Genomic DNA, 19,194 nt, shown 5'->3' with positions numbered 1-19,194 from the left:
ATGCTCCTTATAAACAGCTATTTTCTTATCCTACTAAAAAATATATACAAATAAATCCAATGCAGCTTCATACCCTACATACACAGCTGCTCCTTTAACATTCACATGCAGGACTCTTCTCTCCAGGCATGATCCTTTTGTGCATTACTCTTTTTCCAACTAGCCCCAAAATAGTATCAGCCAGATCAATTTTCCTCTCTTCCAACTTCTCTGAATAGCATGGAAGTAAACTAATGGTAAGTGAAGCTACTGCATAACTTTCACTCGTATTGAATGAAACTTCCTTCAATTAGTTGTTTGTAAAGTTGCTCACTGCTAATGTCTCACATGCTTCTAACCCCTAACAATAGACATGTTGTTTCCCAACTCAGAAAATTAACATGAACATCCACATTGACCTGGCAGTTGTGGATTAGAGTCATTTTTCAGGCAGCGAGTTTAAGGCCATCCATAAAACTGCCTTTGTTGTGAGAAAAATGACTTCTCTGAGGTTTATGATGATATTGAAGCTACTTTGTACAACCCACTGCTCCTGGCTCAATACATGCTAATGGCAGCATTCTGTGAGGAGTACAGAAGACATGGAAAAGAGGGTTAATCTATTTACTGATGTAACAGAACTTGTTTCTTATTCTGTGTTCTAAATTTTACTATACGAGGTTTTTAAATTTTACCTAAATTTTTAAATGGAAGTAGTTCATTTTAAACCCATGTTCTTTTTTTCCCTTCTGAATTACTGTGAAAACAAATCAAGTAGCTTCTCTTCTACACTTGTTAATTATAACCTAATAAAATCAACTTGGCAGTAAACCTGGCAAAAAGTAACAGGTCAAGACAAGTAAATTTGGTCCTAGATAAACAATATTTATATGCTACACTTTAAAAAGCAAATAATGGGGGTACCTGGGTGGTCAGTCAATTAAGCATCTGCCTTTAGCTCAGGTCATGATCCCAGGGTTCTAGGATGGAGCCCAGCATCAGGCTCCTTGCTCAGTGGGCAGTTTCCGTCTCACTCTGCCTCTCCCCCTCCTCCAGCTTGTGCTCACTCTCTCTCTAAATGAATAAATACAATCTTTAGGAAAAAAAAGAGCAAATAATGATTATTTGATAACTCTCATTCCAAAAGGGTAAATATTAAGTTTTCAGACAAGGAATGGTAGATCAAAATCTTGAGTAACTTCTAAGAAAATGAAAAAGCTGTAGTTCAGTAAATCACCTGTAGCTTACTATTCTAGGAAACCCTCTCCTTTGCAATAAATTTAATCAAGACAATGGAAAAACATTATTCAACTCCAGGAACAAGAAAAGCCTGTCTCTGACCAGCATGAATAGACATAGTTAAAAAGCTAAAAGTAAACTGAACTATAACTATTTTTCAAATCTTCAATCACTGAAAGCTAAAAGCTTATTTCTTCTCTTTGTGCTCATCTTTCAGATATCTCTTCTTTAATATCAGAAATTAGGTAGAGTTCAGGAACTCCTGGGTGGCTTGGTTAAGCGTCTGCCTTCGTCTCAGGTTGTGATCCTGGGGTCCTGGGGATCAGCCCTGTATCCGACTCCCTGCTCAGCAGGGAGTCTGCTTCCCCTTCTGCCCCTCCCTGCTCATGCTTTCCCTTTAGTTCTTTCTCATCTCTCTCAAATAAATAAATAAAATTTTAAAAGAAGTTTCCCAAACAATGGTTAAAGGAATTCATGACCATTAAGCCACCCTACAAGAAATGTTAAAGGGGACTTTTTGAGTTGAAAGGGCAGACCGTAAGAGTAAGAAAAATATGAAGCACAAAAGTAGTAAAAAAAAAAAAAAAATACGTGTATCTGATAAAATTATTAAAATGACTCACAAGGGGCACCTCGGTGGCTCAGCCATTAAGCGTCTGCCTTCAGCTCAGGTCATGATCCCAGGGTCCTGGGATTGAGCCCCACATCAGGCTGCTCTCTCTGCGGGAAGCCTGCTTCTCCCTCTCCCACTCCCCCTGCTTGTGTTCCCTTTCTCACTGTATCTATCCCTGTCAAATGAATAAAATCTTAAAAAAAAATAAAAATTAAAAAAAAGACCCATCAATATGCAACCCACCGGAGACTCATTTTAGACCTAAAGACACCATATCTTGAAAGTGAGAGAATGGAAAAACATTTATCATGCAAATAGATGTCAAAAGAAAGCTGGAGTAGCAATACTTATAACAGAGAAAATAGATTTTATTTATTTTTTATTGTTTTATTTTATCTATTTATTTTTATTTATTTATATATAAACTATATATATATAACATTCCATCTTAAAACATCAGAATACACATATTTTTTACATGCACACAGAGCATTCTCTAGAATATTAGGCCACAAACCAAGTCTAAACAAATTCAAAAAGATCCAAGTCATACCATGCATCTTTTCTGACCACAATGCTATGAAACCAGAAATGAACCACAAGAAAAAATTTGGAAAGACCATAAATACAGAGGTTAAATAACATGCTACTAAATAATGAATAGGTTAACCAGGAAATCAAGAAAGAAATCCAAGGATAGAAATAAATGAAAATGAAAACACAATGGTCCAAAAACTTTGGGATGCACCAAAACTGTTCTAAGAGGAAAGTTTATAGCAATACAGGCATACCTCAAGAAACAAGAAAAACCTCCAATAAATAACTTAACCATACACCTAAAAGTGCTAGAAAAAGAACAAAAACCCAAAACCAGTAGAGGGAAGGAAATATTAATAATCAGAGCAGAAATAAATCAAATTAAAAAAGAAAAAACCCAAGAGAACAGATCAACAAAATTGATAAGCCTTTTGCCAGACTCAGCCAAAAAGAGAGAGGACTCAAACAAAATCACAAGTGAAAAAGAGAAAATAACAACTGACACCACTAGAAATACAAAAGCTTGTAAGAGAATGTTATGAAAAATTCTATGCCAACCTCCCCACTGAATCAGGAAGGAATAGAAAATTTGGACAGATTACCAGCAATGAGATTGAATCAGTAATCAAAGAATTTCCAACAAACAGAAGTCCAGGACCAGATGGCTTCACAGGTGAATTCTACCAAATATTTAAAGAGTTAATACACATTTTTCTCAAACTATTCCACAAAATACAAAAGGACAGAAAACGTCCAAGTTCATTCCCTGATACCCAAACCAGATAAAGACAGTACAAAAAAGAGAGCTGCAGGCCAATATCTCTAATGAGTATAGATGCAAAAATCTTCAACAAAATACTAGCAAACCCAAATCAAACAACATATTAAAAACAATCATTCACCATGATCAAATTGGATTTATTCCTGGGTTGCAAGGGTAGTTCAATATTTGCATATCAACCAATGTGGTACATTACATCCATAAGAGAAAAGATATAAACCATATGATCATTTCAATAGACGCAGAAAAAGCATTTGACAAAGTAAAACATCCATCCTTGACAATAACCCTCAACAAAGTAGGTCTAGAGGGAACATACCTCAACACAATGAAGGCCTTATATGAAAAGCCCCCAGCCAACATCATACTTAATAAAGAAAAACTGAGAATTTTCCCCTACAGTCAGGAACAAGAGAAGGATACCCACTCTCACCAATTTTATTCAACATAGTGCAGGAAGTCCTGGCCACAGCAATCACAACAAAAAGAAATAAAAGACATCCAAACTGGTAAGGAAGAAGTAAAACTCTATTTGTAGATGACATGATACTATGGATAGAAATCCTTAAGACTGAACCAAAAAACTACTTGAACTGATAAATGAATTCAGTAAGTCACAGGATACAAAATCAATGTACAGAAAACTGTTGCATTTCTGTACACTACTAATAAAGCAGACAAATTATGAAAACAATCACATTTATAATTCCACCAAAAATAATAAAATACCTAGAAACTAAACTTAACCAAGGAGGTGAAAGACGTGTACTATGAAAAGCATAAAACACTGAAAGAAACTAAAGGCAAGAAAAACAAATGGAAAGACACTCCATGTACATGGACTGGATGAACAAATATTGTTAAAATGTCCATCCTACCCAAAGCAATCTACAGATTTAATGCAATCCCTATCAGTACACCAACAGCATTTTTCACAGAATTAGAACAATCCTAAAATTTGTGTAGAACCACAAAGACCCCGAACAACAAAAGCAATCTTGAGAAAGAAAATCAAAGCTGGAAGTATCACAATTCCAGATTTCAAGTTATATTACAAAGCTGCAGTATTCAAAACAGTATGGTAATGGCACAAAATAAACATACAGGGGTGCCTGGGTGGCTAAGTTGGTTAAGCGTCTGACTCTTGATTTCAGCTCAGGTCATGATCTCAGGGTTGTGAGACTGAGCTTGTGTTGGGCTCCACACTGGGCATGGAGCCTGCCTAAGATTCTTCCTTTCCCTCTCCCTCCTCCCCTCCCCACATCTCTTAAAAAATAATAGACACATAGATCAATGGAACAAAACAGAAAACCCAGAAATAAACCCACAATTATATGGTCAATTAATCTTCAACAAAGGAGGAAAGAATATGCAATGAGAAAAAAACAGTCTCTTCAACAAACGGTGTTGGCAAAACTAGAATAGCTACATGCAAAAGAATGAAATTGGCCCACTTTCTTACACCATACACAAAAATAAACTCAAAATGGATTAAAGTCCTGAATGCAATACCAGAAACCATAAAAATCCTAGAAGAGAGCACAGTCAGTAATCTCTCTGACATCAGCTGTGGCAACATTTTTCTAGATACATCTCCTGAGGCAAGGGAAACAAAAGCAAACATAAACCACTGGGACTACATCAAAATAAAAAGCTTCCACACAAAAAAGGAAACAACCAACAAGACTAAAACACAACCTATGCAATGGGAAAGATATTTGCAAATAACGTATCTGATAGTATTCAAAATACATAAAGAACTTACACAACTCAACACCAATAAAACAAATAATCCAATGAAAAAATGGGAAGACATGAACAGATATTTCTACAAAGAAAAATATATAGATGGCCAACAACCACATGAAAAGATATTCAACATCACTCATCATCAGGGAGATGCAAAACAAAACCACAATGAGATATCACCTAACAACTGTCAGAATGGCTAAAATCAAAATCACAAGAAACAAGTGTTAGTGAGTATATAGAGGAAAAGGAACCCTTGTGTTGGTAGGAAAGCAATCTGGTCCAGCCTCTGTGGATAAAAGCATAGAGGTTCCTCAAAATATTAAAAATATAACTACCATATGATCCAGTATTTACACAAAGAATATGAAAACACTAATTCAAAAGGATATGTGCACCCCTATGTTTATTGCAGCATTATTTACAATAGCCATATTATGAACCCAGCCCAAGTGTTCATCCATACATGAATGGATAAAGAAAATGTGGTAAAACCATAAAAAAGCCATAAAAAAGAATGAAATCTTGCCATTTGCAACAACATGGATGGACCTAGAGTATGTATAATGCTAAGCAAAAGAAGTCAGAGAAAAGATAAATACCATATGATTTCACTCATACATGGAATTTGAGATACAAATGAATGAAGGAATAAAAAGCGACAATACAAAAAAACAGACTCTTAACTATAGAGAACAGATGGTTACCAGAAGGGAGGTAGGTGGGTAGATGGGTGAAATAGGTAAAGGGGTGGGCACCTGGGTGGCTCAGTCATTAAGCGTCTGCCTTCGGCTCAGGTCATGATCCCAGCATCCTGGGATCAAACCCAGGATCGAGCCCCGCATCGGGCTCCCTGCTCCACGGGAAGCCTGCTTCTCCCTCTCCCGCTCACCCTGCTTATGTTCCCTCTCTCTCTATGTCTCTGTCAAATAAATAAAATCTTTAAAAAAAAAAAAATAGGTAAAGGGGATTAAGAGTACACTTATCTTGATGAGCACTGAGTAATATATGGAATTATTGAATCATTATATTGTACACTTGGGAATACAACACTGTATGTTAACCATACTGGAATCAAAATAAGGTTTTGGGGATCAGATATTGTACAATTTTACTAAAAAACCACTGAACTGGGGCCCCTGGGTAGCTCAATCAGTTAAGCATCCAACTCTTGATTTCAGCTCAGGGTAGTGAGATCTAGCCCTACAGCAGGCTCCACACTGGGCATGGAGCCTGCTTAAGATTCTCCCTCTCCCTCTGCCCGCCACCCCCCTCCCCGAGCTCATGCGTGCATTCTCTCTTTCTAAAACAAACAAACAAAAAACACATTTAACTGTATATTTACAGTGGTAAATTTTTTGGTATCTAAATTATATCTCAATAAAAAAATAAGATTGTGAAAAACTAACGTTTTAAAAATTTTTGGTTGTTAAACGAATTTAAATGTGGAATATGTGTAAATAAATATATGATTTCAGGATAAAATGTAAATTATAATTCTCAAAAGAGAAGTTAAATAATATAAAATAATCATCTGAGAACAGTAGACTACCTAAATCCCAGATTATGCAACAGAAGTAGGAAATAGGAGGAAATGTGTGATAGAGTGATTTTCTCATCTTACAAAAGAAAGAACCAGAAGACACTATTCATGGTTGATATAATGCGAAAATGTAAGGTAAAAAAAAAAAACTTTATGGATTACTAGCAAAATTTAAAACAATGTATTCAAGTAAGAAAAATGTTCAAGAAAAGACATTTAATTTAAAGTGAGAAAGTAATCTAGATATGCCAACTGCTAGTGTCTCTGTGGGAAAAAGTATGTAGGTTCCTCCAAAAGTTAAAATATAACTACCATATGATCCAGTAACCACATTACTGGGTATTTAAGCAAAGAATATGAAAATGCTAATTCAAAAGGATATATGCACCCTTATGTTTACTGCTGCATTATTCACAATAGCCAAATCGTGGAAACAGCCCAAGTGTCCATCAACAGATGAATGTATAAAGATGAGGTATGTGTATAAATCTGTATAAATAGATATAGAAATATACACACACACACACACAGAAATATTAGCCATAAAAAAAGAAATCTTGCCATTTGCAACAACATGGATGGATCTAGAGTATAATACTATGCAAAAGAAGTCACTCAGAGAAGATAAATACCATATGATCTCACTCTATGTGGAATTTAAGAAACAAACAAAAAAACGAACAAAGGAAAAAAAAGAGACAAACCAAAAAAGTGACCCTTAACTATAGGGAACAAACTGATGGTTACCAGAGAGGAGGTGAGTGGGGGGATGGGTGAAATAGGTGAAGAAAGAACAAGAATACAATTATCATGATGAGCACTGATTAATGTACATAATTTTTTTTTAAGATTTTATTTATTTATTTATTTATTTGAGAGAGAGAGAGAATGAGAGACAGAGAGCACGAGAGGGAAGAGGGTCAGAGGGAGAAGCAGACTCCCTGCCGAGCAGGGAGCCCAATGCGGGACTCGATCCCAGGACTCCAGGATCATGACCTGAGCCGAAGGCAGTCGCTTAACCAACTGAGCCACCCAGGCGCCCCCCCCCCTTTTTTTTTTTAAGATTTTATTTATTTATTTGAGAGAGAGAATGAGATAGAGCACGAGAGGGGGGAGGGTCAGAGGGAGAAGCAGGCTCCTCGTTGAGCAGGGAGCCCAATGCGGGACTCGATCCCGGGACTCCAGGATCATGACCTGAGCTGAAGGCAGTCACTCAACCGACTGAGCTACCCAGGCGCCCTAATGTACATAATTTTTTAATCACTAGCTCATACACCTGAAACTAATAGAACTATACTGTTAACTATATATTAGCTATATATAACTATAGAACAATATAGTTAACTATACTGAAATTAAAAAAAAATAAAACAGGAAACAGCAAGAAAGCATTTTTAAAAGTTTACAAATTACCAATTACTCAGTAAATAAATTCACCCATTAAACAGCCTTTAGATACATTTTAAAATATCTGCATATGACCCATTTAAAACAAATGGAGCTAGAAAGCTTGGGTGGAAAAGATAAATATACATAGTAAGAAAATAAGGGTTATATCAAAGTAGAACCCAAGATGTAAAAAAATCACATGAGAAAAGAGGATCATTTTTTTATAAATCCACAAGTCAGACAACTTTATACACTAAATACTACTACTAAAATATACATAAAGTAAAAACTATTAAACATGCAAAAACAAATGGATATAAATTCAGAAGTACAGGGAGACTTCTTTAGATGTGCAATTATAGTCAGTATAAATATAAATAAGGTTAAATAAAAGTCATTTGATGTCAAATAATGTAGGTCTTACATACTAAGAGTTTGGACTTAAAAGCAAAAGGTGATAAAAACTGTTTAAGAATGTTCTTTTGTATAGTGATGTGAAGAATGGAGGGTGAACAGACTGAGAGTAGGAAGACAACCTTCCTGACTGAAAGAATGAATGGCAATCAGAATTCACTGCCCATGGTCAATCCCATAATGAAATACATTTCTAGGAAATGCTACTTTGAGAATGCTGGTTCCCATTTGGGTGTACCCGATTCTATGTTTATATAGCTCTTTACTCTTTACAAAGTGCTTTCACATTCCTATTACTTGCAGCACTGTAACAAACAGGAAAGGACAGTGACATGTAGATGGGAACAAAACAGAAAGTCCTGGAAGCAAAAGAGCATGACTCAAGGAGGGGAATTCCTGTTGCCCTAAGAGGATTGTAGGTATATAAAAGTGCCCTACATATGCCAGTCAAGAACTTCCTTTCACGTTCGGCATTTCTCCTCCCTCTAAGAAGAGTATCGACACTGAAGCAGCGGCAACAGCTGCAAAAGACAAACATGAGTGTGAAGGGCATGGTTATAGCCTTGGCTGTGATAGTCTGTGCTACAATTGTTCAAGGTATATGGTACCTTTTACTTCTTAGCTTATAAATTTATTTTCTAATGCTTCAAATGTCTTTTTTTTTCCATCTTTTCTTAAAAGATTTAGTAAATTTTTATTTAACCTCACACATTAGAATTTACTACTGCTTTGACAGAAAATGTTTGAAGTGTTTAAGGTACTAGAGATGATTGGTGAAACTAGAACTGATAAACTTGATGGAGTTTTTGATTTGCCTACAGTATCTGGCAAGAGCCTTTAGCAGTAGTTTTAAATGTTAAGATTTTATGTAAGATAATGTTATTAGCTTCCTGGAAATATTCTTGAGCACAAGAACAAGAAGCAAATAATCTTAATCTCCAATAAATTTTCATACTTCCCTTTATTCTTTAATGGTTTGTTTACAAATTTAAGGAGAAAATCAACATCTTATGTTCCTTTCCCAGTAACAGCAGTGTCAAGTGCTATTTGACAAATTGCTATCTTTATCCTTAATGAAAACCCTGCTCATATTCTTCACCAGGATTATAAACTACAATCATCTGTTGCAATCAGATGTATTAGTAACTGATGCTGTGATCTGTTCTAGGCTTCCCCATGTTCAAAGGGGGACGCTGTCTTTGCATAGGACCTGGAGTAAAAGCAGTGAAAGTGGCAGATATTGAGAAAGCGACCATAATTTATCCGAGTAACAACTGTGACAAAATAGAAGTGATGTAAGTAACGAACTTGCTAAAGATGACAGTGGTGGGAAGCTTTTTTATGTTTTTTTGTTTTGCTTATGTTTTTCCATCCAAAATTTAAAACTGTTTTGGATTTTCCCTTAACAGTATCACCCTGAAAGCACATAAAGGACGAAGATGCCTAAATCCCAAATCGAAGCAAGCAAGCATTATAATCAAGGTAGGGTACCAGATACTGATATTTTATAATTGATTTTATCCAAGACAGATCTTTTGAGAAAACAGACTTGCAGAAAAGATTCTGCTAGGATTTTGTGTGAAGCATTTTGATAAGAAGTCTTTGGTTTAACTAGCTTTCCTTTCCTGCCATATGTTTTTACATGTCAACTCAATCACTGGGCAACAAGAGCAGCACAACGCTTAAAATCTCTCATTTTCACATTTCAGAAAACTGGAAGAATGAATTTTTTAAAATACCAAAATGTATGAAAGTCCTGGGAAAAGAGGATTTGAAAACTTACAACAAGTTTAACTGTGACAACTAAAGTGATAAGAATTCCACAATAGGAAATGGATTTTCTCCTGCCTCTTGCAAAGTATGTTCTTTCATTTCTACGTCAGCAAACCTCAGAAATCTGATGGTTAGAACTATTCTTTTGTGACTATGAAAACATTTCTGTATCTAGAAGTTATGTGTTTGGACTTGATCTATCTGCCATATTACAACCTTCACTTACAATGAAGATATTAACATTATTACTGGAGTCAAGACCTATGAGTCAAATGCATCCATGTGTGTAATAAACATTCCCCAAATAATTTTTAATGCAAATCCACATTTTTTTACCCAAAAGCCATAGCACATATATGTTCTTATATATATTACTGTTTTATAAAAAGGCTATAATTCATGAAATGTACTATGAAAAAAATTATAAGCTAAGGAAACAGGTAAGAGTGCAAATATTTCATAACTGAATTAGTAGTTCTGGTCTTAATTTGATTTTTTAAGCAACTTTTTCTTTTCATTGAGATTTTGGGGTGGTGGTTTGGTTTTATTTATTTATTTTTTAAGTTGGCTTCACACTGGGAGCCAAATGCAGGGCCTGAACTCACAACCCTGAGATTAAGACCTGAGCTGAGACCAAGAGTTGGACACTTAACCAACTCAGCCACCCATGCACCCCTTTCACTGAGATGTGCAATAAAGATATGTGTTTACTGTGCATTTTGGTTTTATCTATACTTACAAATTGTAGCAATATTTTGGATACATTTTAAATATAAAACACTTTTGCCTACAAAAAATGTTAAAAAATGAATATATGCATGTATCTGGCAATCACCTTTACTTTCTGGGGTTCTTTTTTTAATTTAAATTCCAGTTATAGTTAATATACAGTGTAAAGTAGTTTCAGGTGTAGAATTCAAGTGTGATTCAACACTTACATACAACACCTGGGTGCTCATCATACATGCCCCTCCTTAATCCCCATCACTTACTTAACCCATCCCCCCACCCACCTCCCCTCGGTAACCATTAGTTTGCTCTCTAAAGAGCATGTTTCTTGGTTTGCCTTTTTTTCCCTATGTTCATTTATTTTGTTTCTTAAATTCCACATATTAGTGAAATCTATGGTATTTGTCTTTCTCTGACTTATTTTGCTTAGCATAATACTCTCTATCTCGATCCGTATCATTGCAAATGGCAAGATTTCATTTTCTTTATGGCTGAGTAATATTTCACTCTCTCTCTATATATATATCACAATATTTCACTGTGTGTGTGTATATATATATACACATACATACACGCACACCATAATATTTCACTCTGTGTGTGTGTGTATCACATCTTCTTTATCCTTCGATTAATCAGTGGATATTTGGGCTCTTTCCATAATTTGGCATTTGACAAAGTACAACATCCATTCATGATAAAAATCCTCAACAAAGTAGGATTAGAGGAAACACACCTCAACATAATGAAGGCCATTTACCAAAAACCTATGGCTAATATCATCCTTAATGGGGAAAAACTAAGAGCTTGTCCTCTGTGGTCAGGAACAAGGCAGGGATATATACTCTCACCACTCTTATTTAACATCATACTGGAAATGCTAGCCACAGCAATCAGACAACAAAAAGAAATAAAAGGCATCCAAATCAGCAAGGAGGAAGACAAACTTCCACTATTTGCAGATGACATGATACTCTATACAGAAAATCTGAGACCCCACCAAAAATTGCTAAAATTGATACACATATTCAGTGAAGTCACAGAGAGCAAAATCAACATACAGAAATCTGTTGCATTTCTGTACACCAATAATGAAGCAGCAGAAAGAGAAATCAGGGAATCAATCCCATTTACAACTGCACCAAAATCCATAAAATCTCTAGGAATAAACCTAACCAAAGAGGTAAAAGATCTGTACTCTAGGATTCTTTTTCTTAGAAAAACACATAATCTACTTTTTAATCATGCCTACACCATAAAATTTTGGGATATCTAGACAAATTTAATTTGAAAAGAATCAAAATCATTTTCTTGTAGTAAAATATCACAACCCTTCTTGTTTTCTAAAAATTGAGATGCCTTTAACAATTTTAACTTGTATTTCAAGAAATATACAGCTACCTGTCATCACATAGAATTGTTTAAAAATATATATATATATATATATATATTTTTTTTTAAGATTTTATTTATTTATTCATGAGAGACAGAGAGAGAGAGGCAGAGGGAGAAGCAGGCTCCCAAGGAGCAGAGAGCCCGATGCGGGACTCGATCCCAGGACCCTGGGATCATGACCTGAGCTGAAGGCAGTCGCTTAACCAACTGAGCCACCCAGGCGCCCTAAAAATATATTTTAATGGGTAATTGTGAAAGACAGTGGTCTCCTTTTTTAAAGGGGTCTTCCTAGGTCCAAACCCCTTTTTTACTTAGGGCAAATCCCTTATTATGGGAGTCTGGGTTGGAGGTCAAAAGAGAAAACCATAGGAAGGAGATCCTCCCAGGCAGCCAGAGCAAGGTCTTAGCCTGACCACGCCTACCCTAGACTTTGAACTCCAGCTGGCACCACAAAGATGCTATCAGTAAAAAGAAGTATTTAAAGTGGCAGTAGTAGTAGTAGTATAAATCTTATTAGATTTGTGGCTTCCTAACGCATATTCCTAGAACATGACTATGGCTAGTCCCTCCTGCAAGCTAGCTCCCTTGGGTTTTTGTCCATTTTCCAAGCCTGACTTTTCAGTCTTCCTACAGATTCTTCAACTAACAATTAAATTCCTCTTCTGTTGAAGCTAACGAGTGTTGGTTTCTCTGCACATAACCAAAAATTCTAGCTGATTTAGCACTTTTTATAGACACCTATACATTTGAAACATGAAAATATTTGTTATAAAATTACCATAAAATAATGTGATATTTCTGTGTATTTAAAAACAAAAAAGGGGGGGATCTCCTGCATGGCTCAAATGGTTGGGCATCTGCCTTTGGCTCAAGTCATAATCTCCAGGTCTTGGGATCAAGCCCCATATTGGACTCCTGGCTCAGCGGGAACTCTTCTTCTCCTTCTGCCTCTCTCCACTGCTTGTGCTCTCAATCTCTCTCTCAAATGAATAAATAAAATCTTTTTTAAAAAAGCGATGTTAACATATCATTTGTGCATCTTTCCCACTGATATCAGAGCCAACCATAAAGTGGATCATAGAATGGACAGAAAAGTAGCAGAGCAGGGTATCTGGCTCCAAATAGGCCCTCTTACTGAATGGTTTTCTGACTGGTGCCTACAAGCAATAATAAGATGCCAACTGTTATCCAAGGTATTTGTATATAAATCTATATAATTTATTCACATATCTATAGTATAATACAGATACGTATAGTATAAAGACATAATATAGATATATAGCATAAATATTTTATATATCATAAACTTATATATAAACTTCCATATTGAAATGAAACTTCTATATAAATTCCCAGGATAGTTTTAAGACCTGGATCTAATATTTTACTATCGGCAGTCATTTCTTTTTTTAGAGTATCTTTAAAAAATCATTGAGTTAGGACTACATGATAAATTTCTTTTAGGAAAGCAGTATAAACCAGTACATTATTATTGAGTAGATAACATATACTTAAATTTCTTCATGGCAAAATAAGCATATTAAAGAATGAACATATTGAGCCAAGATTCTTCCCACCTTAGTACCTTTGCACATATTATTCCCTCTGCCCGTTTCCTCACTAAACTAACACCTACCAATGACTTAAATCTCAGCTTACATGACATTTTCACCAAGAGGTCATCACCACCCCTTCAATCTCAGACTAAATATACTATTTGTATTTGTAACACTGTCTTCTTTTCTATCACACTATTTATTGTAACTGTATTTACTGCAACTGTTAACTGTAAAGATTTATTCCTGCCTAATATCTACTCTCCCTCCCACAAGTACAAGCTCAAAAGGAAAGCCATTTAGGATAAAAAAGATGTGGTGTGTACACACACATACATATATACACAATGGAATATTATGCAGCCATCAAAAAAAAACAACGAAATCTTGCCATTTGCAATGACATGGATGAACTAGAGGGTATTATGCTAAGCAAAATAAGTCAATCACAGAAAGACATGTATCATATGATCTCACTGATATGAGGAATTCTTAATCTCAGGAAACAAACTGAGGGTTGCTGGAGTGGTGGGGGCTGGGAGGGATGGGGTGGCTGGGTGATAGACACTGGGGAGGGTATGGGCTATGGTGAGCGCTGTGAATTGTGTAAGACTGTTGAATCACAGACCTGTACCCCTGAAACAAATAATACATTGTATGTCAAAAAAAGAAGATAGTAGGAAGGGAAAAATGGGGGGGGGGATCAGAGGGGGAGACGAACCATGAGAGACGATGGACTCTGAGAAACAAACTGAGAGTTCTAGAGGGGAGGGGGGTGGGGGATGGGTTAGCCTGGTGATGGGTATTAAAGAGGGCATGTATTGAATGGAGCACTGGGTGTTATATGCAAACAGTGAATCATAGAACACTACATCAAAAACTAATGATGTAATGTATGGTGATTAACATAACATAATAAAATAAAATTAAAGGGGCGCCTGGGTGGCTCAGCCATTAAGCGTCTGCCTTCAGCTCGCGTCATGATCCCAGAGTCCTAGGATCGAGCCCCGCATCGGGCTCCCTGCTCTGTGGGAAGCCTGCTTCTCCCTCTCCCACTCCCCCTGCTTGTGTTCCCTCTCTCTCTCTGTCAACTAAATAAATAAAATCTTAAAAAAAAATAAAAATAAATTAAAAATAAATTTAAAAAAATTAAATTAAATTAAAAAAAAAAGCCATTTTAGTCCTAATCCACAGTAAAGTACCTAGCACATGAGACTCTCAAAATATTTGAGAACAGAATGACTGGCAATCAAAACTAAAGAGAAAGGAACTTACATCAGAGAAAGAGCATGCAGGAATGTACAATGGTAAGAAAGTAGAAGGTGAGTTTTGAAAATAATAATTAGATTGGTTTGGAGTGAAGATATAAAGGACTTCAAAAGTCCAACTAACCAACCTTGAGTTTTACTCTTTATAAAGTGGAGATTCATTAAACATTCATAAATAGGAGAATGAACCTATCCAAATATTCTAAATTATTCTGGGAATAGGACAGGAGGTCGATTGGAATTGGGAAAGACTGGGAAAAGAAATACGTTGTCATAGCTCAGGTCTGTATTTCCCAAACTTCAAGTCATTCTCATACCATCTTCACAATTTTTTACCATATTTTCTGATCAATCTTCATTATATTTTGCAAATTCTGTGTTATCACTTTTATTTTACTTACATTTACATAAAAAGGCAAATTTTCACTACTATGTGTGAAATCAGTATCACTTGCTATAGAAATAAAATGTAACAATAAGGGATGCCTGGGTGGCTCAGACGGCTAAGCATCTGCCTTCGGCTCAGGTCATGATCCCAGGGTCCTGGGATCGAGCCCCACATTGGGCTCCCTGCTGAGCGGGGAGCCTGCTTCTCCCTCTCCCTCTGCCCGCTGCTTCCGCTGCTTGTGCTCTGTCAAAAAATAAATAAAATCTTTTTTAAAAAATATTTTATTTATTTATTCACAGGAGACAGAGAGAGAGAGGCAGAAGGAGAAGCAGGCTCCCCGCGGAGCAGGAAGCCCGATGTGGGACTCGATCCCGGGACTCCAGGATCATGACCTGAGCCGAAGGCAGACGCTTAACCGTCTGAGCCACCCAGGCGCCCAAAAAAATAAATCTTAAAAAAAAAAAGTAACAATAAAAGGAAACACAATGAACAAATACTAAATTCCAGCTAGATGTTATTGTGCCAAATTTCAAAGCCTCAGGCCTTCTCTGTTTGTCAAAGAGAGATTAACATAGTTGATGAGGTGTTTGAAAGCTATACTAACACCAAATTGACACTTTCCATGATTTAATCAGGGAGGCTAAAATTAAAATGAGATTAATGAATATTAAATGTTATTATCAGTGAGCCCCCTGGCATTGTCCCACATTTCAGGAAACACTGGTTTGAAAAGTAAGGGCAGTTAAGTTAAACAGCATTACGATATAACCCAGCAATCCCACTCCTAGGTATATAACTAAAAGAAATAAAAACAGTTATTCAAACAAAAACTTGCACACAAATGTTCAGACAGCACTATTCACAATAGCTGAAAGGTAGAAATACTCAAATATCCATCAAAAGATAAATGGATAAAGAAAATGTGGTATAGGGACGCCTGGGTGGCTCAGTCGTTAAGCATATGCCTTCGGCTCAGGTCATGGTCCCAGGGTCCTGGGATCGAGCCCCACGTTGGGGTCCCTACTCCACGGGAAGCCTGCTTTGCTTCTCCCTCTCCCACTCCCCCTGCTTGTATTCCCTCTCTCTGTGTGTCTCTGTCAAATAAATAAAATCTTAAAAAAAAAAAAGAAAATGTGGTATATATACAAAATGGAGTATTATTTAGCCATAAAAAGAAATGAAATACTGACAGAGACTACAATCTAGATTAACCCTAAAAATAAGATGCTAAGGGGCTCCTGGGTGGCTCAGTCAGTTAAGTGTCCAACTCTTAATTTCAGCTTGGGCTCCCCAGGCTCAGCGTGGAGTCTGCTTCTCTCTCTCCCTCCCTCCCGCCACTTGTGCTCTCTCTCTCTCTCTCTCATTTTTAAAATAAATAAATAAATAAAATCTTTGGTGGGGGGTGGGAGAAGATGCTAAGTGAAAGAAACCGAACACAAAAGGTAACAAATTAATGATTCCATTTATATGAATTATCTAGAATAGGCAAATCCATAGAAACAGAAACAGATTAATGATTGTCAGGGGCTGAGAGATGATAATGAGGAATGACTGCTTAATGGGTACAGAGTTTCTGTCTGGGGTAATAAAAAAAAGGTTTAGGGCGCCTGGGTGGCTCAGTTGGTTGAGCGACTGCCTTCGGCTCAGGTCATGATCCTGGAGTCCCGGGATCGAGTCCCACATCGGGCTCCCTGCTCGGCGGGGAGTCTGCTTCTCCCTCTGACCCTCCCCCCTCTCATGTGCTCTCTCCCATTCTCTCTGTCTCAAATAAATAAATAAAATCTTTAAAAAATAAATAAATAAATAAAAAATAAAAAAGGTTTAGAACTAGATAACAGTGATGATTCTATAACACTGAATGCACTTAAAGCCACTGAACTGTATAGTTTTAAATGGTTAAGGAATCAAGGAAAATGCTAAGGATCTGAATCTGAAATGAAAGCAAAGAAGGGAATCAGGAAAAGCTGAGATTTTGATGTTTAAAAGATTAATACTGCCACTAACACAAATAGGGAGATCAGAGGAAGATATGGTTTAGCTGTAGGCTGGGTTTGGGTTTTTTTTACATAATTTTTTTAAAGATTTTATTTATTTGAGAGAGAGCGAGAGAGAAGGAACAGGGGAGGGGCAGAGGGAGCAAGAGAAGCAGAATCCCCAATGAGTAGGGAGCCCGACATGGGGCTCGATTAATTAATTTTTAAAAGGAATTTTTTTTTTTTAATTTATTCATGAAAGTCAGAGAGAGAGAGAGAGAGGCAGAGGGAGAGAAGCAGGCTCCCTGCCTAGCAGGGAGCCCGATGCGGGACTCGATCCCAGGACCCCGGGATCATGACCTGAGCCGAAGGCAGACGCTTAACCATCTGAGCCACCCAGGCGCCCCTAAAAGGAATTTTTAAAAGTAATTTTACATGCTTGATCCTAGGACTCTGGGCTCTATCCTGGGACTCGGGGATCATGACCTGAGCCAAAGGCAGACACTTAACTGACTGAGCCACCCAGGCGCCCCTGCAGGTTGAGTTTTAAATACATACAACCTAAGATGCAAATATTTACAGTGATTTAGAAATTCCGAACTGTTTCCTCTAATTAACCAAAAGGAGTTTATAAATAGATGGGATAATTTTGCATAGTAGTACTAGAAAAAATTGTATTTAATTACGTTTGGCTATTGATATGTACTAAATATACCCACAAAGAATTAATATACCTCTTTAGTATATGTTTCTTAAAGACTTCCAGAACCAACAAAATTTGTAAATCCTTATGATACAGTCAATGCATCCTGTGGGTTATAAACCGTACACTCTCATACCCACAGCTGTTTGGTAGGGGAAGGAAAGATAGTATTACTTAGTTGCTTCTTCTTGCCTTGTCTGTAAATTTTATTTGAAACTGACATCTTTCTGTACATTGCAACTATAGTTTCATTTAGGTACCAAATTAGGATAACTACACTTCCTGGAAATCCCAGCCCCATAAATGCAGATGACGTTGCTTGGTGCTGCTCAATAGACTGCTACTATATTAGAAATGCCCTGAGGTGAATTAAGAGACCTTCCATAATTTCTCACAAATCATCATTTAGCATTCTTCTTTAAATTGTTTACAAAGAAAAGACAAATTGTCAGTAAGAGCTTGAAGAAAATGAAATGATCTAAAATATGGAAGAGCGGGGCACCTGGGTGACTCAGTTGGTTAAGCATCTGACTCTTGATTTTGGCTCAGGTCATGATCTCAGGGTGATGGACATTAAGGAGAGCACATGATGTAATGAGCACTGGGTATTATATAAGACTGATGAATCACTGACCTCTCTACCTTTGAAACTAATAATATACTGTATGTTAATTGACTTTAAATATAAAAAAAATAGACTTCTAAGAAAATTTGACTAAGTTTAGGCATGAATTCTTTTCTATATTACAGGAAAACTTGAAGTATTATTAAGGAAATTAATTTTCAATATTACAGTATTCAAGACATTGCTTTCTTTGCCATTTTTGTATACAATTAATTTTTAATTTTTATTGTTATGTTAATCACTATACATTACACCATTAGTTTTTGATGTAGTGTGTATACAATTAATTTTTAAAAGGAAGAAAATATTTCAAAAATACCTTGGATGTAAAACTCTCAAAATTAAGGGTCACATTGTCCCAAAAAGACATTTTGATAGAAAGAGGTGAATTGGTCAATACCATAATTTAATACTAATATGTATTAGAAGAATCATTTTCTAAAAAATAAAAATGATTCTCTGAATCCACAAGAAAAAAAAGTTACTTGCCATAATCCTTTCCTGAGCCATCCCACACATATACATTTTAAAATACATCAC

At 36.3% G+C, this 19,194-nt stretch overlaps 2 protein-coding genes across 4 annotated transcripts in view; one reads left to right on the top strand and one right to left on the bottom strand.

Moving 5' to 3' along the window:
• ART3 (ADP-ribosyltransferase 3 (inactive)) overlaps nt 1-19,194 on the bottom strand; it is a 145,887-nt gene that overhangs the window by 78,565 nt on the left and 48,128 nt on the right. The window contains exon 1 of one of the 3 annotated variants that reach the window (XM_064584647.1): nt 904-1,053. The exons of the other annotated variants lie outside the window; for them this stretch is intronic. The gene's annotated coding sequence lies outside the window, so the exon portion shown is untranslated. Of the gene's footprint in view, nt 1-903; nt 1,054-19,194 lie in introns of those variants that run through there. 3 annotated transcript variants of the gene reach the window in all.
• On the top strand, nt 8,636-10,325 carry CXCL11 (C-X-C motif chemokine ligand 11). Its single transcript, XM_045879425.3, has 4 exons — nt 8,636-8,841; nt 9,413-9,539; nt 9,654-9,726; nt 9,954-10,325. Exons 1-4 carry the CDS (start codon nt 8,685-8,687, stop codon nt 9,993-9,995), a joined length of 399 nt encoding a protein of 132 aa, XP_045735381.1. The 5' UTR covers nt 8,636-8,684; the 3' UTR covers nt 9,996-10,325.

Source organism: Mirounga angustirostris, unplaced genomic scaffold (genome assembly GCF_029215605.1).
Source record: "Mirounga angustirostris isolate CCGP_5_RB_7025 unplaced genomic scaffold, mMirAng1.0.hap1 SCAF_2, whole genome shotgun sequence".
NCBI classification, from domain to species: Eukaryota; Metazoa; Chordata; class Mammalia; order Carnivora; family Phocidae; genus Mirounga; species Mirounga angustirostris.
Note: the sequence above shows the minus strand (reverse complement) of the source record. Positions and strands in the feature narration are given on the sequence as shown.